Consider the following 19,635-nt stretch of genomic DNA (forward strand, 5'->3'; position numbering starts at 1 on the left):
AGAGATACATGTAACTGGCAGATGCGTCTCCTAAGTGATCAGTTAGGCTTTAAAACCAGCTCTTGGCCTCTTGATGAGCTTGAAAAGGCCTGTGCAGCTTCTCCATCTAAAACTCTGCCTTAAGGCATTGTCATGTAGAATCACTGCTGTTGGCTTCTTAAATTGTATATAGAAAGTGACAACATAATAGGAAAGGTTATAACTGGGGAAAAAAAAAAATCCATTCAGTCCAAAATGCCCCAGTTCCACCCCTTCTTTTTTTTTTTTCTTTAACAAATCTGTCAAGAACAATTTAGGTTTGGTATTTTTATACTACTACTCATCCTGCTGTAGGGGGATGTGGAGTGGGCAACAACCCCTGCTTCAGAGAGTGCACACCTAAAGAAAAGGAGGCTCAGGGGAAACCTCATTGCTCTCCAGAACTACCTGAAAGGAGGTTGTAGCCTGGTGGGGGTCAGGCTCGTCTCCCAACTGAAGATTGATAGGATAAGAAGAAATGGCCGCAAGTTGCACCAGTTTAGATTAGATATTAGGAAAAAATTTCTTCACCAAAAGGGTTGTCAAGCACTGGAACATGCTGCTTAGGGAAGGGGTTGAGTCACAAATGCTGGGGGTAATGAAAAGCTCTGTGAACATTGTACTTCGTGGTTTAGCAGTGGCCTTGGCAGGGCTTGATGTGATGGTGATGGAACACGATCTTTTCAGATCTTTGGTCTTCATGTGCATCCTCCCTCCTCCAGCACCCTCTCTCCCTTGCCATTCATGACAGGCAATGTGGTCTACCCTAAGACGAGTACATCAGGTGGGAATTGCAGGAAGGCCTGTCTGGGTGCTCACATAGCATCCACAATGTCCTCCTCGTGGCAAAATTTGTTGCAGCCAATTGAGATTTTGCTCTTTGCAGTGATCATATGTTCATGCATGAAGCCATTCCACAGATATGTAGAAAAATCGTATTAACTGAACAGTGCTATAACCCTGGAGTCTGAATTTTCTCTCACACTCTTTTAATAAAGTTTAATTTGGTGAAGTTTCTCATTCTTTGAAGGAATGAAGAATATTATAGTAGTGTTTGTTACAGAGTGCTAATATTAATTGTAAATAAGTATAATTAATACAGTAAGCGATGATTTATGTATAATTAATGCACTAATAGTAATGTGTTAATTGCTATAAATGCAGTCAAATCAAATCATTATTTTTCAGATAATATGTATGATTAGAGATTTGTGGTTTATTCAGTCTTATAAAGAAATCCTCATAATATTATGTGGCCATGATATTGAGCAGGAAAATTTAATACCTGAACCACCAGAGCATTGCTTAGTTCTAGCTTTTTATATATAATTATACATGAAAGTCAATAAAATAGCTACTTTGTAGGGATTTATATGGGGCAGGATTTACAATGTCAAATATGATGGGTTTCAAACCCTGTGATTAGTACATAAATGGGCCATTTAATTGCCCTTGATACAAACTCACCCTACTTCTTTAGATCTAGCTATTCCAATTAAATGCACTGAGCATTTCAGATTATTAAATTATTAGATGTATTGTAAATGCTTTATTTGAGATCTGTTGCTGGTGAAGGAACTTGAAAAATACATTATCATAATCTGCCTTCTAATCTGTATGCTATAGCCAACAAATATATGGCTTTTTTTCATCCTTCCCTTTGATAGTGCTGTCATTCTGTAAGAATATGCACAGAAGGGAAAGATTGTAAGTACTTATTCTATGCCACAGATACATTTTCAAAAATATCTTGTGCACAATAGCATTTTTTGTTTCCTGGCTTTCAGACAGTGAGTGATATATCTAAAGCCAAGGAATGTCAGAATTTTACATAATTTCAAAAGTTAGTGATTTCTGGGTTTGGACAATAGGAGCTGAATTTGTGTTCTTAAAGTAGGATGCCAATACAGCTGCTTAGAGCAGTATCATGAAGTCTAACAAAGCCACCTGAATGAAGCTTTTTGAAGGATGAGACTGGAAAATTTCAGGTTAAAAAGGAGTATGCAGACTTCTGACAGATGTGAAGATGTCTTTGAAAGGATTTATTTTGGAATGTAAAGATATCCATGTATTGAAATAGCAAAGTTAGTTCTGTAAGAGATTGTCCAGCCCTGCTTAGCTGGACATCTGCATGTATGAATTGGGAGGATTGGGGTGCAAATTCTGCAAAAGGGTCAGATTAGGTCACTTTAGGTCATCCACAAAATCCCTTAATGTTTTTAAATATATCTGGAAGCATGGAAAATGCTATTCTTTCAGTTGAAATTGAGTATTCTTGTATATGAGGGAAGGAAACTTCAAGGCTAGTGTTGAGGACTCTGGGGACTTAAAACACTTGATGACAAAAAAAGAGAATATTTTTACTCTTCAATTGCCACTTTCATTCTCTCTTCTCTCAACCCCTGTTAAATTGAATTTTCTATCACTATTACTGTTCTTCATAAAAAATACATATTTTATTTTCCTCTGCAGAATAAAGTAAACATGGCACACAAATTTACAGTGAGACTTGTCAACAGACACATAAGATCATGGATATTAGGCTGAGCATAAACTTTCTCTTATATTCAGTTTACTACTAGTGCAATAAAACTGTCATCAGATCAAATGGGGTTTTATCCTGCATCAGCTAGAAAACAATACCATTAAATTGGAAGTGTACAATTTTGGTGTATACCATATACCATTGTTCTCTTGCTCTCTTGTGAGTTATGAAAATTAAAAAGATATGTACAGTATCATGCTGTGGCTTGCATGTTCCAACATCTAAGTAGGGATTTAATCTGGGTAGTTCAGGGCATAAAATTAATTGATGATTTATAAGGCTGCTTTTCAGTGTGAAAAATAGTGTGTTTTACTGCAGTAAGGACCTGAAATCTCTTAATGAACATTTGTTTGAACAGAGTGGGTGGAAAGAGCCCAAACATTAGTTCCACAATTTTTGGGGGGGATATCAAAAACAGTAGACAAGAAAAATCTTTTATGTGCTCCAGCTTAGGGGGGACCGAAATAGTTAATAGGAATGCATTCATTTTTAAAAAAGGCTTCAAAAAACAAAAGAAAAAAAAAGGCTGCCCCTTTTCCAAGAAATTCAGTCTGTTTTTTCACAGTTCAGGAAACCAGAAGCCATTGGAATTCACTTTCTTGGAGATGAGAGTACTCAGCTTTAGGGGTCCCTTCCTTGGCAGTTTGGTTTTTTTAGGTGGATTGATAGGCCACAGGACCACAACAAGTGGCTTCCTAGGGCAGCACCTGGGAGTGCTCTGACATGAAAGTGGTTATTTTTTTCATGGTATTCAATGTTAGCCATTTCCATTCCTTCATTTTAAAGTAGCTTCTCACTTGCAATTATTTGATATTACGCAATGTATTGCAATGTATCCACACATGATCAATACAACGTGCTCTGTATGTGGCATATAAAATAAAACATTTTGAAAATCTAGGCTGAATCAAAAATGAACAATATAAGAATATATAGTACATTTAATTTACTAAGAATGACAAACTTCTGTTATTTAATATTCTCTGAGCATATATTATGTTTAATTTGCTAAGAAGTACAAACTTTTATTTAATATTCCACTGATACTCGGAGACCTGTTAGGATTGATGGCTGGTAGTATACGGACGTGGTCCTTGCCTCTGCAAAACCTAGAGGTGTCTTTCACTTTTTATTTATTGCAATACTGAAAATATATCTAAGTACCAGTAAATAGGTGACTTGAACAGACTGAGCCTTTTGATTTTCATTGCCATGGTCTGCTCTGTGATGTGTATGTTCATTAGAGATGGTGTGAGGCTGACATCTTCCACAATTAGTGCTCATGTATAATGAGATGCATTGCTGACAAGGACTCTCTTGTTTTCTATAGTTTCACTGAGAGGCCTTTTCCTTCTTCTTTGGCACCAATCCATTAAAGCTGTTGCACCGTGTTCAGCTGGTGACTGGGATTGAAAATAATTTTCAGCCATTAAAACTTTGCTCGTGTGTCATCAGCTCCACCTCTTGGATTAATTTGGCTTTTGCAGACCCAGTACATAGTTCATAAGGGGATTCTCTCTGGGAATGTGAAAAGTCCTGAGGCAGTGCCCTAGTAAAAGCATCTGGCTCAATTGCTTTGTCCTGCAAGTTCAGTGCTTGATGAGTAGCAGAGTTTAATTATGAATTACTTGGCTAATAATTTGGGTTACATTGTCCTCTAGTGGCTCATGTAGATAACAGCCCTGATGGCAAAATCCTTTTGCCTTGTGTTTTTAAATCCTCTGATATTCTTTTCATATATGTCCACCAAATAAAAAATTTACTTCTTCTTGCATCAGTACAACAAGATCTCTCCTCTATAACTGCAGATGTTTTGCTTAATAAAGGCGTATTTTAAGTTGTTCAAAATAACAAGGGGATTGTGAGAAGCTAATATATTTAATCAAAGCATTTGATGAAAATGAATATATCCTTCTTATCAACAGTAAAAGAGAATAAACTCAGAATGATTTTTTTTTAAAATAGGTTCAGGACTAGTTTATTTCTAGAAAATACAAAGAGGTCTTACATAAAGGAAATCAGAATGGCCCTCTACATGTCCTGTGGCTACTCACTCATAAACCTCAGAAACGCTGGGTGTTGGACCTCTGGAGAGGAATCACTGCCTTTCCTGGCAAGCATAGAGAGCACTGGAGTGCTTTGCAGCTGGGTGTTTGCCAGCATAATGCAGATGTTTGCAAGTAGGAAGGGAGAGCTGAAGCATGGAGAATTGCTCCTGGGTGTTTCCAGTGACAAAACACGCCTTTTATATTGCTTTGCAAAGGTGCTGCCCTGTTCTGTAATGTGCTGAGTTGGTTTTTCCCCTGTGTCAGAGCAGAGGGACTGCTTCCAGTAGAGGCCTTGGCCCTGGCCATGGGAAGTGTGGCAGGCAGTGTTTGGGCAGAACATGGCACATGGGATGCTCCAACAGGCGAGTCTTCCTTTTTCCTGCTGTTTCTTCTGTGATGAAATGCCATGGACAAATAGACTCTGCACTGCAGAAAGAGTTTCTCTGTGTATAAGAGAATGATAGATCGTTCTGTTTATATCTCCAAGATTATTTAGGAAGCAGCAGTTATAAATGGTGAAGAAATTTGGTATCTCTTTTAAAGAAATGGTGGTGCACTCCAGCAGGGTGATAGCTCATGTTTTCTGTTGCAGTTTGCAAGGGCAGGAGAGACAAAGGAGTACTTGTATCTTACAGAATTAATTTTCAAGGCTTTTTCAAGCTACCCTGCGTTGTAGTCTATCAGGGAACTACTATATTGGGATTCTGTAAAAATTCCTTGTTCATGTCCTCCATTTCTGGCTATGTTTTTTTATTCTTCCCTTTTAGAATCACAGAGTCAGAAAGTGGATTGTGTTAAAAAGGACCTTAAAGATTGCATAGTTCCAACCCCCCCACCATGAACGAAGACACCTTCTACTAGAGCAGGGTGCTCAAGGCCCCGTCCAGCCTGGCTTTTTGGGGAGGCCTTCCTTTCCCTCAGCAGTGCTGATGGCAGAGGCAGTTTGGATCATGAGCAGATATGTCCTGGCTGCTGCTCCTGGTGGTCTCACCCCAGTGAGGGGTAGGCAGCGCCGCTGGGAATGGCTCACTGAGCTCTTCTGGGATCCTGTTGGGATGCTCCCTCTCCAGGGTTCCTAGCAGTGTGAGATGGATGCCAGCCAGCTCATTCCCTGGGCTGGGATCATCCTCAAACACTGGGAGAGTAGCAGAGGAGCTTAATTTACCCCTGATACGGTGAAGTTGAGCATTTGGTGGTGTCTCCATACTGGCTCAGGGTGGCACACACCCCCACACCCGCCATAGCTGGGAATGGGACTGTGCTGGCATAAAGAAAAGGTATAAAGGCAGCCTGGGGGTATAAAATGCTTTCACTGTTTGAAATCATGTGTTGCTCTTACAATTTGTTCAGTGGTTTATTAGGCAGTGATGGATGAAGGAATATTTATATTTTTCTAATGCTCTCTTCTGCTGGGAATCTTTTCAGTTGTTTTCAGTTCAGAAATCAGGTAGTTTCTTTACTTCTTAATCATCTTCTAGGAGGAGGGTGATGGTTTTTAGTTTTCTCTAACAAAAATTTTTCCTTTTTAAAAACTCTTTTGTCAAGTCTTGCATCAAAATTATTTGCTTCATGCTTTGTGAAGTTTTTTTCCAGGGGTTTGTACTTATTTAACCAAGATGCTAAGTGAAGTTCTGTTTATCCTTAATTCAGAATGTGGGGTTTTATCCTTCATGTACCATAGAGTGAGTGGTGCAGATTGATTGATTAGAGCTCCCTGACTACAATTTCTGCTTAAATATTTTGTCTTTTTTTCAGGTATCTATCAGGCCCCCACTCCACACAGGAATCTTTTACAGAAACTCATTATTGCTTCCCAGATGTGCTGTTTTTGGCATCCCTGCAGTGAGAGGGCTCTGGCCCATCAGTAAGGTCTTTCCACCAGCTGCTGTGGCAATGCTCAGGATCCTCCTGCAGGAAAGGAGATGTGATTGACCATGCCCATTTCTCTTAATCAGACAAATGCAGGCTTTTCTTCAAAGCAGGGCAGGAGGTTGTTCCTCCCAACCAGCTGTATTGCTCTCTGTTCTCTTCCAGCTGTATGTTAACGCCACCTTCCTGTAGTGCCTTTTACATCGTGGTTATGCCAGCAGAGTCTTTCCAGAATAACCTCATCCTTAATGTCAAACTCAGTCAGAACTGGAATCTGATGGAATTGATTTTTAGTGAAACTGATCCCCCATGTTCTCTCTCACAAGGCTGGCTGGGCACTGTATGTGCTAATGGGAAAAATAAAATGGTGACCTTGTGTGTTCCCGGAGTGCTGGGAGTGCTCCTGCTCAGCACAGCCAGGCATTTGTCAGGCTTTAACAAGTGCTTCCCACCCTGTGCCTGCCTGTGAGCCTCTTTAGTGCCTGCAGATGCAAATGTGAGTGCACCTTGCTCCCTAGCAGATGTCTCTGGAGAACAGATGTCAGTGCTCACTGCTTTTCTGCATGAATGTAAAATGCATCCTGCAGTGGAAAACAGGTGGTAATTTTATTTAAATCCTGCTCTTTTGTAGAGCAATGAAACTAGTGAGATATGGTACAGACTTTCCAGGCTTTCCATTTCAATAAGTCTCAAAACTTGAAACTGTTTTAATCAAGCTTCACTATCAGATATTCTCATTTCTGCATTGCCAGAACCCACCTGAAATGATTGCTTGCCCTCAAATTAATAGTGATGGTGTTTCGATGGTGCACATTTCTATTTCAGGATTAATTTCTGTTTGGCTTTTTCTGAAGGCAGTGTTCAGCATTGAAGTGGCTGTGTGTGAATTGTAATGTACTTGTGTTATCTCCTGTCAGAATAACGAAATGGTGGAACTGCAGAGGATACGAATGAAAGATGAGATTCGAGAGTACAAGTTTCGAGAGGCGAGACTGCTGCAGGACTACACTGAGCTGGAAGAGGAAAACATCACTTTACAGAAACTGGTGTCCACACTGAAGCAGAATCAAGTAAGCCTCAAAAGATTCAAGGCACTGAACTGTAAATTGTCACTATTTTCTCCAATTTCCAAAATGTGATCCCGCAGGGCAGTTTGATAGAAGTTTCTTTGTATGTTTGGAGGGTTTTTTTCCCCCAGTTGGGTTTCTGCTGATCGCTTATTCTAAAATAGTATTGCTGGCCATTTTTGAAATATGGGGAGGCTCTTACCTGAGTTTTGAAAAATTGTGGTGGAATATTTCATTGCAGAACTATGGAATCACAGAGGAATTATTTAAAAAGAGTGGCATATTTCTGCTTCATGCTTTTCCTATTCCTCAGGAATTCGATGCCCAGCAGCCAGCTGTCCTTTAAAGTGAACAAAAGAGGTTTGGTTTCCTGTCAGAAGAGTTAACTTGTGGTGATGAAAATTTAAATATCCAGGTTGGATGGTATAACACTTCATGCCTTTTAGATGCTGTCTAGACCATAGTAACATTCATAACACTCTCTCCTCACCTGCCCTCAGAGGGTCACAGCTCTGCACTGCAGCCCCTGGTTGTGTCCTAACCTATTGCCTGGTGCTCTTGGGGTTTCTGTGGAAGAGCCAGCCCTGTCACAGTTTCTGGTGGCAGCCTGGGAACAAAGCTGCCTTATTCCTACAGGAATAAGCAGTGCTATTTCAGCTCTCTTTTACTGCTTTTCTTACTGCTGCAGCACCAATGCTAATGAAACACTTAAAACAACAGAGCTGTGCTGCAGGGAATACACAGGTAATAAAAATGGGCGCATAATTTCCTTATTTAGGAAGATGCCTAGTCTTTCACACTCCTGAAATTGAATGTATAGCAGATCATCTTTTTGCCAGAGTTATTTACCCAGACAGCAAATTCCTCCTTTGAGGCATGGATTTTTTTTCTCATCAACCTCATAGGAGATATTGTCACATTTTCAGAAAGTAAATGACCCCTTTATGGACTGTCCTAGTTTTCCCTTAAAATGAAATCTGTTTGCAAGTGTTTATATTTGTCATAATATTTCATTCTAACTGAAACTGAATGCCAATAGTCTGTAGAAAGAAAAAGCATTGCCACATATTGAAGGGCTTTAAAAATCAGTCATTTTGCATCACAGATCCATGCACTTGTGATTCCTAAAATTACTTTAATCTCCAAGTTAAAATTTTAAGAGCATATAATACTTTAATGGTTTAATTTACAAAAACATGTGCTATAAATCTTGGTGCTAAAATGTTGATATCTACATGTTGGGTTTTTTTGTAGCCTTTTAAAGTAAGAGTCTATGAGAAGGTAACCATAGAAATATAGACCTCTAGCTTTTATATGTATTGAAAATTGAAAAAGTATTGGTTGTTTTGTTGGGTTTGTTTTTTTTTTTTTTTTCATGTCCTTAAGTTATAAATGTAGCTACTTGATTGCATTTCACAATTTTTCCAGATGGACCTGTTTCTCCAGTAAGGAAAGATATTAAATTGCCAAATGTAGATTTGAAACTGTCATGGATTTTCCTTTTCTGTTGAAAGAGTGTCCCCTGTGTGTCCCCATATGTCCCAATATGACTTTGTGACTTTCTTTGTTGTTTGGTATCTTTCCAGTTTCTGGGTTTGAAGATTAGTGCTTTGGTTTTTAAGTTTGCCTTTCCAAAGGTTTATGAGTGAAGACTTTTGACAGGTTGATAAATATTCTACTTCAACAGGAATGGTGAATATTTTTATTTTTGCCAGAACCTTATTTTAGTTTGATTGAAAATCGATATATGTCAAATATAAAAAAAATCTATACAATGCATTAAGATTGCAGATATTAATGTGTTTGGATTATAAAAGCATCAACTGCAAAACATTGTGTCTTTTTAAGGAAACATGAAAATTCATTATTTTTTTTCCCTCTTTCACCAAGCTATTTAATTATTTCACCTGATAATGAGACTTTTTTTTTTTTTTTTTTTTTTCATTTTGAAGTTAAGATGCAGGTGTGTAACATGACTGGAATTAAATTTTTAAAAAACCAAATTGTCATGATTTTTACCAGGAGTGCTAGTCAAATGTGGACATGGACCTTGAAAAACAAAGCTCTTCCTTTTCATTGCTGTGGTGTTTTCCAACAGTGAAAAGGAAGATGAAGCAGGACAGCAAAGGGGAAGCATTCTGCAGTGGGGATCTCCTGCACTGTCTAGGTACTGTTGATCAACTGGTTTTGAGCTAGGCTGGGTTTTTCCAGGCTTTGTTTCTTGTGGGGTGAAATGCAGAGGACTGAACAAGAGAGCTGCCTCTAAAGGACAGAGAAGCAGCTGCTGTTTAGCACAGCTCACAATGCCCATAAACACCTTGATAAAATACCTCACCTTGGTGTGGGGCAGGGAGCTGCCCTCTGAGAAGGACAGAGCAGTGGGCCCTCCAGTGCTGCCAAGGGTGTCACTGGGACACATTCCAGGCACTGTGGCTGGAGCTACAGGTTCCTGTGTGCTCCATAGGGACAGCCCTACACAAAGTCCAGGGGCTCTGGGGGGCTGAATGAGCTCTTTGCTGCATTCTTCTGGTAGTTTAAAAATCTCTAGCAATTTTGGGGCACCTTGGAGTTTAAACTGACTATACAAATAGATTCCTCTTTAATTTTTAAAATTAACTGCCTCTGGGGTAATGGAGAGCCTTGTAAAGTACAGAGAAGAGAGCTGAGGCTCATCGACTGGTTTTGTACCTTCCATCCATATTTTTGGGAACTACCAAGATACTTGAGAGTATCTGTGCCCATGTGACTTTACATTCTGTAGGAATTGGGATATGGGGTCATCTTCAGAATATTTGCAAATCATATATCAGGCTATGTTAACCTAAGATCTATGAATACAATGATATAGCAACATTGCTTATGGTGATTTATAGTAAATCTGCTATTACCATGTCATCTGCTAATAAACAGCCTTCTTCCCATGAAATTTCATTGCTTATCATAAGTTATTCAGAAGGGGTTTTCTATGTCTTGAGTCTCACATGCTGAAAAAGCCAGCACTGGAGTATTTAACAGAGAGAGCTGCACTTGCACTTTTTGCTCAGTCAGTTCTTTGCAGCAACAGGCAATGTCTGGTGTCCCAAACCATAGTTTCTCTAACACCTATCTCAACAGGGCTGATAAATGGCAGGTTTCCACAACTCAAGTTTTAGTATGATGAATGTTCTTTGTCTTGTCTAATTCAGGTTGAATACGAAGGCTTAAAGCATGAGATTAAACGATTTGAGGAGGAGACAGTGTTGCTTAATAGCCAGCTAGAAGATGCCATCCGGCTGAAGGAGATTGCCGAGCATCAGCTGGAGGAAGCTCTGGAAACTTTAAAAAATGAAAGAGAGCAAAAGAACAATCTGAGAAAGGAATTGTCCCAGTATATCAACCTCAATGATAGTATGTATAATAACCATATTAATATATCAGTAGATGGGTTGAAGTTTTCAGAGGATGGGGGTGAGCCCAACAATGATGACAAAATGAACGGACACATCCATGGGCCTCTTGTGAAACTCAACGGTGACTACAGAACCCCCACGAGTAGGAAAGGAGAATCTCTGCACCCCGTCTCTGACCTCTTCAGTGAGCTCAACATATCAGAGATACAGAAACTGAAGCAGCAGCTCATGCAGGTAAGGGCTGAAATTAATGTCCTGGAGTGTTTAGATACATCCCATGAACTCTTGTGCCAGTTTTGCCAGTGATTGTTCCTGGTGGTGTTCTTGACCACATGTGTCTATTTTCCAGACTTCTGCTTTGGTGTTTTGTCATATCCAGGTTTTGCCAGAAATATCCCTAATAAACAGAGTACATGCCTGCACAAAAGTCAGTGTGATCTGAGCAGATATTTAGGGCAAAGGGGAGAAAGGGACGTAGATGCTGGGGTTACAGAAGGTTGATTCCTTTTTTTCCTGCTTTCATAGTGGTAAATGTCCCTGAAATTGCAAATGAAAAAAGGTATTCTTCAATATGACTAAAGCTATTGGTGTAAGAACCCTGGGATTGGTTCAGGGGTCTTGTGTGGTGGTAAAGTCTCTCCTCCAACCCGTGCTTCCGAAGAAAAACTCCACAGCCTCTTGTTGTTCGGTCTCAAGGCAGTTTATTGCTAGCTATCTAAAAGATTGTCTTCACCCGCTGCAGCTGCTTTGGTCAGTGGCCCAGGCAGAGACACACACACTCCTGACACCCTCTCTGCCTGGTGTCTTCTTCTCTCTCCCTGCCCAGGGCTGCTGCTATCTTTTATATGATATATTACGTGTTCCATGTTTAGTTTTTCCCCAATACCTACTACCTATGTTACAAGGTGCTTTTCTACTCTAAACCAATCCATAAGTGCCAGCATCACCAAGAACATGGAGGCAAAGAAGAAGGGGGAAGAACAGGATCAGGCCTACTTTCCTCCATCTTAGAACTTCTGACCCCCCTGTACAAAGTAAAAACCCCCCTGTACAGGTGTCAAAACCCCCCTGTACAATACAAAAAAAATTTCCCCTCTATTTTGTAGCTACTTCTACTATACTATCTAACCCTTTGTGACCGCTTGTTCCACCTTCAAAGTTGGTAACTCATTCCATGGCTCAAACTCAAAATCACAGCTGTTTCCAGCTGCTTGCCAGGGTCTAAAATGCTTCTGACCAAGGCCTGGAACCTCTAAAAATGTCGGAGGGACATTTTGAGTTCCAACAATCTGGAAAAAAAAAACCTCATTCAAATACCTGCGTCTGCAGATTTGCTGATGGTCCCTTGCAAGTCAGAGGGAGTTTTTGGTGTTAAATTCAGCTGGAGCAAGGTTTGGCAGGCGGTCAGGAGAGAACAAAAGGAGGGCAGTGCCCCTCTTAGCAGCGTGCACTGGGAGCATGTGGCGTGTGGGCTGTCACAGGGCGCCCTTGTCCCACTGGCGGATGCGCGGCGGCAGGGGTGCCTCGGGCCGGGACAGCCAGCGCTTGTTCCCTGTTCATCCGTGCCCAGCCAGAACAGGAGCCCGGGATGCCAGCCAGAGGAAAACTCGAGCTGCCAGCCCCAGTGTTGCCATCGTCTCAGAAGGGGTGCGGTGTTACGCAGAGAAAGGGTTTGGCTGCCCAAGCTGTTGAGCATCTTGTCTGCCACAGCAGCTTGAAAGGTTTTGGCACCGTCAAGGAAACACCCAGCGTCTTCCAGCTTCAGGCTTCTGAAATGCACCTCTTCTAAAGAGAGGAAATATGAGCCCTTTACTGCTTGAAATGTGAAAGTTGTTTGGGAGTGAAGTAGAGCAAAACCAGCTTTCAGTGCTTGCTAGAGAACAACAAACCCCTCTGTGGTCCATCCTGTTTGCTGAAGAGTTAATTGTTTTATTGCCAAATTCACTGTGGGATGTTTTGATCTGAGCTGTGACATGGTGAACATGAATGACATCTAGTGCTTTGCACCAATAACTTTGACACAAAGTATACATCATTTAAGTGAAATACAGAATTTTATTTGCATGACAAATTCTGTTAAGCTTTTCCAGTTTTAAAGAATACACAGAGTGCATATTGTTAATATATGCACCTGGAAGAACATATACAACATCTACATGTATATATATTATATGTGAACATATACATTATATGCAGCTTCTAATTTGATTCAGAAATAAAATGTTACAATTTTTAAAACAGTTTCAAAAGAAATGCTTTGAAATGTTCACATTTCAAAATACACTGTGCTTTAAACCATAATTTACAATTAAATATATGCAGTATAAATTTTGAGTGAAAGTTGCTTAGAAATGAAAAAAGAAAGAGTTGCTTTGAGTATGCTTTTTCTTGATTTTATTAAATTAAATACTGAGCACGATGAGTTAGCAAACTTCTACTTGAACGATATTGTAATTAAATTTATCTTCTCTGAGTTAAAAATTTATATTCCCTTAAACAAAGAAGCAGCCTTCTCACAGTCGCTAGGAACACACTTAGGACCTTAAAAAATAAATTATAACTATTTTTGGTCATAGCATTTTTTGGTGCTGGGCCCCAGCACATCTGTGCCAATGGTGGCCACCATTGTTTGGCATTTACAACCTGTTAAAAGATTCATGGTTTAAAAATACAGACTAGACCTCAGTGAAAGCCTGACTCCTTTAGATACTGTATAGAGTCACTACAAAATGCTGATGTTTTACAAAGTGATCTCCTTCTCTGTTGAGTTACATCAGTTCATGTCACACAAATTAAATTTGGATCATACAAATTAAATGTGAAAAATTACACGAAAAGTTTTCTGTGTGGTAGATGTGAGACTTAATCAGGTTTAAAAGCTGACAAAAGGTAAATCATCAGCAAAATTAGATTTCTTTTTTCGTCTACAGTGTCTTTGCCATATAGTGTTGATTCAGCTGTATTTCAGTATTTGGTATGAGTTTCTCCTAATTTTCTGTGAAGAGGCTGCACTAGGACAGAGTTTCTGAAGGAACTGATCATTTATTGGGAACTATTTTTATAATTATAGGACATCAGGTTCCTTTTTAGGATAAAAGCAAACTTCAGATTTTCCATTCTGTAAGAGTGTCTGGCAAATTGGTTTTGCTCCTCAATTTCATAAAGAAGACTTCACTGAAACAGTATGACAAATAGAATTCCTTCTATAGCTTTTGGATGCTGCTGCTTCATGGGCTGTGCTGGTCCCTAGGAGAGATTTAATTGCACCTGTTCCCTTTCCATATATATATCTGCTGTGTAACAAATGTCCTGCTGAAAATTTTCATATTGTGAGATTTTTCTTAGGAAAGCTCAGGGCTTTGCATTCTTCCTTCCTGTTTGCTCTCCAGTGGAAAGAATTCTTTATCTCATCCTTGAAGTCTAGGACTCCTTTTCTTCCCATTGTCATGCTTTTCCTTTTTCTGAGACCAATATCACATTTGGAAAACTTAGATAAAATTCTCTTAAAAAGGCAGAAAAATAAGAAGTCCCTGCAGCTCAGTTTCTGACACTCTTCTTCAGTGCCTTGTACTCTTGTGGCAAATATGCTATAGCTGCGATTCAGGGTTCTTGAGATGAGTTCTCCTGTTAATTTGTTCCAGTCTCCCCCAGGAATTGTTCACTGAAATTCTGATGTTGTTGAAAAAAATGAAAATAAAAAGGTGAAGACATAAATGGCTGTGGTTAAATTGCTTTCCATAATTGCAAACTATAGATGCGAATTGGGAAGGAAATCTCCTCAAGCTGAAATCTCTGAAGGGAAGGATGAATCACAAAATAGATACGGCTAGTTTTGAATTGCTTTTATTTTCATTTTAAGATGATAAAAATCCTTACTGCAGCTACCAATTTCAGTGTCCAAAAAATGCACCAACTGGGCTGAAAAATAACCTGGAATTGCCATAAGTTTGCTGTGGTGGAAATAAGAGTATACTGTTGTCTAGAAAGGAAATATTATTAGCATATTTGGGAACAGGAGCATCATTAATATTGAAAAGGTGTGCTCAGGACTGAGCTGGAGCTTTGGGGCTTTTCCCTTGGCAGTAGGAGCATGTATTTATGGTTTTAAACAGAAGGGGATTAACTTAATCCATTATTACTGGTCCAGAATGAATAAAATTGAGTAGGTCTGTGTATTTCCTTTTGCTTGCTGTGCAAGTTGATATATGGGTTTTAAAAGTTTAAAATGTTTTCTCCGGAAAGAATCCTTTCTGTTTGAAATTAGTGTTTCCAGAGCAAATTTATGTTCAGAAGAGAAATTATCGTCAAGATCCAAATTAGCTCTGCTACATGTTTTCTTCATGATAGGGTATAATGGCTCAGATCAGTAGTCCTGCAGGATCAATTCTGTCTGATTAACTTAAGCATGCACTGAAGCAGTGTGCTGCTTTCACACACAGTTGTTTCCTCAAAGGAAAGGCTTTATTAAAATAAATATTATTAAAAAGAAATATTTATATTTACATGGGTGCAATCTACAGTGAATTGGCTTCTTTGGTGTGAACATGCCCACAGTGGACCCATACACTTTAATAAGCCAACTGCCTTTGGTGTGTAATATGTGGTTCTTTATTATCACTACAATTGCTCACTAGAAGGTGAGATCCTTTAATTAGCCAAAACCAGATTTTTTTGTGCATATTCATAGCTCACTGAGGGAATAAATACCTTCATGTGCTGAGGGCAGTGTTGCTAACACTGAAGCCTGCTCTACCAAGTGGTAACAACTGGAGTTCAGCTGGAGCTTTCTAGGAAAAGCAGACCTGGGGCAGGCAGCTTGATGAAATAAAAGAGGAAAGCTGGTGAAGAGACTCCTGCTGGGTTGATCTCTGAGGGTCCCCAGCATGGGCCTGACCAGGAGATCTGTAGAAAGTGGTCACTTTTAAGAAGATGCACTTGGCAAAAGGGAAGTTTACCCTATTTTGGATTTTCTCAGCAAGAGTGGGCTAACATGGGGGCTGAACAACAATTAGAGTGGCAGATATACTGGGATAGCAATAGGGGAATGAAAAATGGAGAAGGATACCAAAATACTTGTGGTTCCTGGCTGTCCTCTTCTGCACTGACAATGTAGTGCCAAAAGTGGAACACTGCATATCTAAAGAGAGAGACTCTTCCTGGATCATAAAATAATGATGAGGTTTAGCCCTGTTTTTTTAATTCTTAAGACACCAGTCCTCTATATACAAGAAAAGTAGGCTGATTTTTTTAGATGTTTATCACGGTGTCTATTTTTATTTGTACATTTCTGCCTGCAATTGATTGCAGGTGGAGGCCATGTTTTGAGAGACTGTCTATGAAACCAAGGGATCACTGTGTGCTCCAATGTCTTAGTACTTCTGAGCAGCAGCCATGGCTCAAAAGCCTGGTTAAGAGGAAACAAGAGTTTGAAGCACTGCTTGGAACATTGTGTGAGATGGTATTAATACCTTCTCAGTTACTCAAAGGCTTTTCTTTTCCTTTACTAAGATTTGTGGTGGCTAATTTGATTCTCTTCCACATACTACTGATAGGGAAGGAAAGCTTGGGTTTGCTGCTTTTTTTTTTTTTTTAAGTTTTCTTAAAAACTGAAAACTTTAAATTCTCAGAATTAATAATTCCAGCACTTACCAAGGGAAGTGCCATTTTCACTGCATGTGCTGAGATACTACAGCAGGGGGAGAGGAGATCAGTAAACCTGGGAGGTTCAGGGTCTTAGTGTGAAAGTCATGAAAGGAAGAAGAATCTTATCTCTGTAAGCATTCCTCTGCTTCCCAGTTCAAACCTCAGAACAGGACAAAGGGACAGGAAAAAGTTGGAGCATTACACTTAAAACTTGAAAGTCTTTCAGGGGTGTTATGATGAGTAGCAAATACCTGAGATCAAACTTGTAAGCTTGTCTCGTTCACTTGCTTTAAAATTGCTGTGCATTAAAACTTCTAGAGGTGTCCATCCTGATGTCTTCTGTTGCTCAACATCCACTTTTCTATGTGGATATTTGGAAAGAAACTTATTAGGTCACTACCTGTGGGTTGTTAGTTACAATACAAATCCTACTTTTTCTGGCTTGAATTTAAACAGATGGATTTTGCTTACAGATAAATGCTGGGGATGGGCAGTCCTGGGAGTTGCGTGTGCTCAGTGTCCTGATCTCTGCTACATTTCCACATGGTAGGTTATTCAATCTGTGGAAATGTACCCAGCTAGTTTTTTACTGCATCTGCCTTAATGAAAGTGTGCAGCAGTTCAAAGAATAAATGAATATTGTGAAAGATTGGTAGAACTGTTAAAGGGAAATATAAATTCAAATTCTATTGAGAAATTGCTTACAGCTGACAGTGATGCAGTTTCTGCATTCAGGGAACATACATCCTAATAAATCCTGTATCATCACTCTAGCTGATGAGACAGTGCTTGGGCACTTGGTAATTCTTCAGTGAGCAACATATAAAATTGTGATCTAGTGATATTGGAAGTTGTAACAGATGCTGGGATTTTCTAAACCTCTGAGAGTTACACGGTGCTCTATAAATTAATTTTATGGTTTAGGTGTATGTGGCTAAAATCTCTTGGAAGCCCTCAAGCTGCAGGCAGTGGTGGGGTGGAAGAGATGACTGTGGCTGCAGAGTTTGGTGCTCAGCATGGGTAGGGTGAGATCCTGGGTTTCTCACTCTGACTCTGTTGCAGGTGGAACGAGAGAAGGCCATTCTCCTGGCCAACCTCCAGGAGTCCCAGACGCAGCTGGAGCACACCAAGGGAGCCCTGACAGAGCAGCACGAGCGCGTGCACAGGCTCACGGAGCACGTCAACGCCATGAGGGGCCTGCAGAGCAACAAGGAGCTGAAAGTAGAGCTTGACTGTGAGAAGGGCCGAGATTCCGGCGAGGAGGCACACGACTATGAAGTGGACATCAATGGCTTGGAGATCCTGGAATGTAAATACAAAGTAGCTGTTACTGAGGTGATAGACCTTAAAGCAGAAATCAAAGCCTTAAAGGAGAAATATAATAACTATGTGGAAAACTACACTGAAGAGAAGGCCAAGTATGAGAGCAGAATCCAGACGTATGATGAGCAGGTGACAAGCCTGGAGAAGTCGACCAAGGAAAGCCAGGAAAAAATGGTCCACATGGAGAAGGAGTTACAAAGGATGACAAGCATAGCAAATGAAAACCACAATACCCTTAACACTGCCCAGGACGAGCTGGTGACGTTCAGTGAGGAGCTGGCTCAGCTCTACCACCATGTCTGCCTGTGCAACAATGAGACGCCCAACAGGGTCATGTTGGACTATTACAGGCAGAGCAGAGTGACCCGCAGCGGGAGCCTGAAGGGGCCAGATGACCCTCGAGGTCTCCTGTCCCCACGACTTGCCAGGCGGGGGGTGGCATCGCCTGTAGAAGCCAGGACCCCGACCGAGCAGGTGACGAAAGAGGCCGCAGAGCCCGGCAAGGAGCAGAGCCCAACAAAAACACCTTCCATTTCTCCTGTCATCACAGCCCCTCCTTCCTCCCCCGTCTCTGACACCAGTGACATCCGCAAAGAGCCTATGAACATCTACAACCTCAACGCCATAATACGGGACCAAATCAAGCACTTGCAGAAGGCTGTGGATCGGTCGCTGCAGCTGTCGCGCCAGCGGGCCGCAGCCCGCGAGCTGGCACCCATGATCGACAAGGACAAGGAGGCCTTAATGGAGGAGATCCTGAAGCTGAAGTCGCTCCTGAGTACAAAGCGAGAGCAGATCGCGACCTTGAGGGCGGTGTTGAAAGCCAACAAGCAGGTAAGGCGCTCCTAAAGCACGCAGGAAAGTCTGGTCACTTCCAAGCTTTCCCAGGGGTATTTTGGAGGAGAGGTTTTACTCACAGGTTATTTAGCCTCTCACTCGCTCAAATAAGGACACACCTTCGTTCCCTCCCCTCCCAGCCTCCTCTTTAAGCACCTCAGTTCTGCTTTGCTCAGCACCCTCCATTCACTCAGAAGAGGTGTAGGCAGGAGCCAGCTACTGCCCATGCATGTTGCTGGTATTATATCACAAACTGTTTAAGATACCAAGATTGGAAAACAAAATAGAACACCCCTGGAGAGGCTCTCAGTGGTATGCTCTTCTATTTAGGAAAATAAAAATCTTCAAGGAATTATTTCAAGTTTTTTTCAAATCTTAAGAGAAATTTATTCAACCACTTTATTTTTGATGTTTCACCAATAAAAAGAAGCCAAAATTATAGTACTTGATATCAAATGCCAAAAGAAATCCATCTTAATGCAATATTTTTCAAGAGTACCTTCAATTTTCTTTGCATAGTATATCTACCAAGCCCTTGGCATCCATTAGATTTCAGGTTAGAAAACACTGTAACACTGTAAAAAAAAAATCTAAGTTTAAACATGCAAATAGTTCTATTTACTTTGATGCATCTCCTTTTGCTCAGAATTAAATCTGAATGCAAAAGGCTGCAGTGGCAGTGGTTTCATTCTAGGTTGCCTGGCACTTTCCTCACCGGAAAACTGTGCGGTGATCACCACATGGGGGCTTGAATCATGGTTAACAGCTTGGCACTCTTTTAGCTGTTGACAGCAATGGGATTTCGGTGTTAAAATTCCCAATAGTCATCTATTCTGAAGTTACAATTTCAAGTTTAATTGATTGGTGTATCTGTAACTGCATAGGGTACTGGGGAT

The 19,635-nt window shown here is 40.5% G+C and overlaps 1 protein-coding gene across 11 annotated transcripts in view; it reads left to right on the top strand.

Annotated features, from left to right (window-relative positions):
• The window catches only part of BICD1 (BICD cargo adaptor 1), a 164,693-nt gene that overhangs the window by 107,770 nt on the left and 37,288 nt on the right, over positions 1-19,635 (top strand). For 6 of the 11 annotated variants that reach the window (XM_072923518.1, XM_072923519.1, XM_072923520.1 and 3 more), the window contains exons 3-5: positions 7,398-7,550; positions 10,700-11,170; positions 17,642-18,736. In XM_072923518.1, the coding sequence (XP_072779619.1) occupies positions 7,398-7,550; positions 10,700-11,170; positions 17,642-18,736 (1,719 nt within the window). The remainder of the gene's footprint in view (positions 1-7,397; positions 7,551-10,699; positions 11,171-17,641; positions 18,737-19,635) is intronic. The other 5 variants (XM_030263275.4, XM_030263276.4, XM_030263279.4 and 2 more) reach the window with 1 other exon arrangement.

The sequence above is a fragment of the Taeniopygia guttata genome, chromosome 1A, assembly GCF_048771995.1.
Source record: "Taeniopygia guttata chromosome 1A, bTaeGut7.mat, whole genome shotgun sequence".
In the NCBI taxonomy this organism is placed as follows: Eukaryota; Metazoa; Chordata; class Aves; order Passeriformes; family Estrildidae; genus Taeniopygia; species Taeniopygia guttata.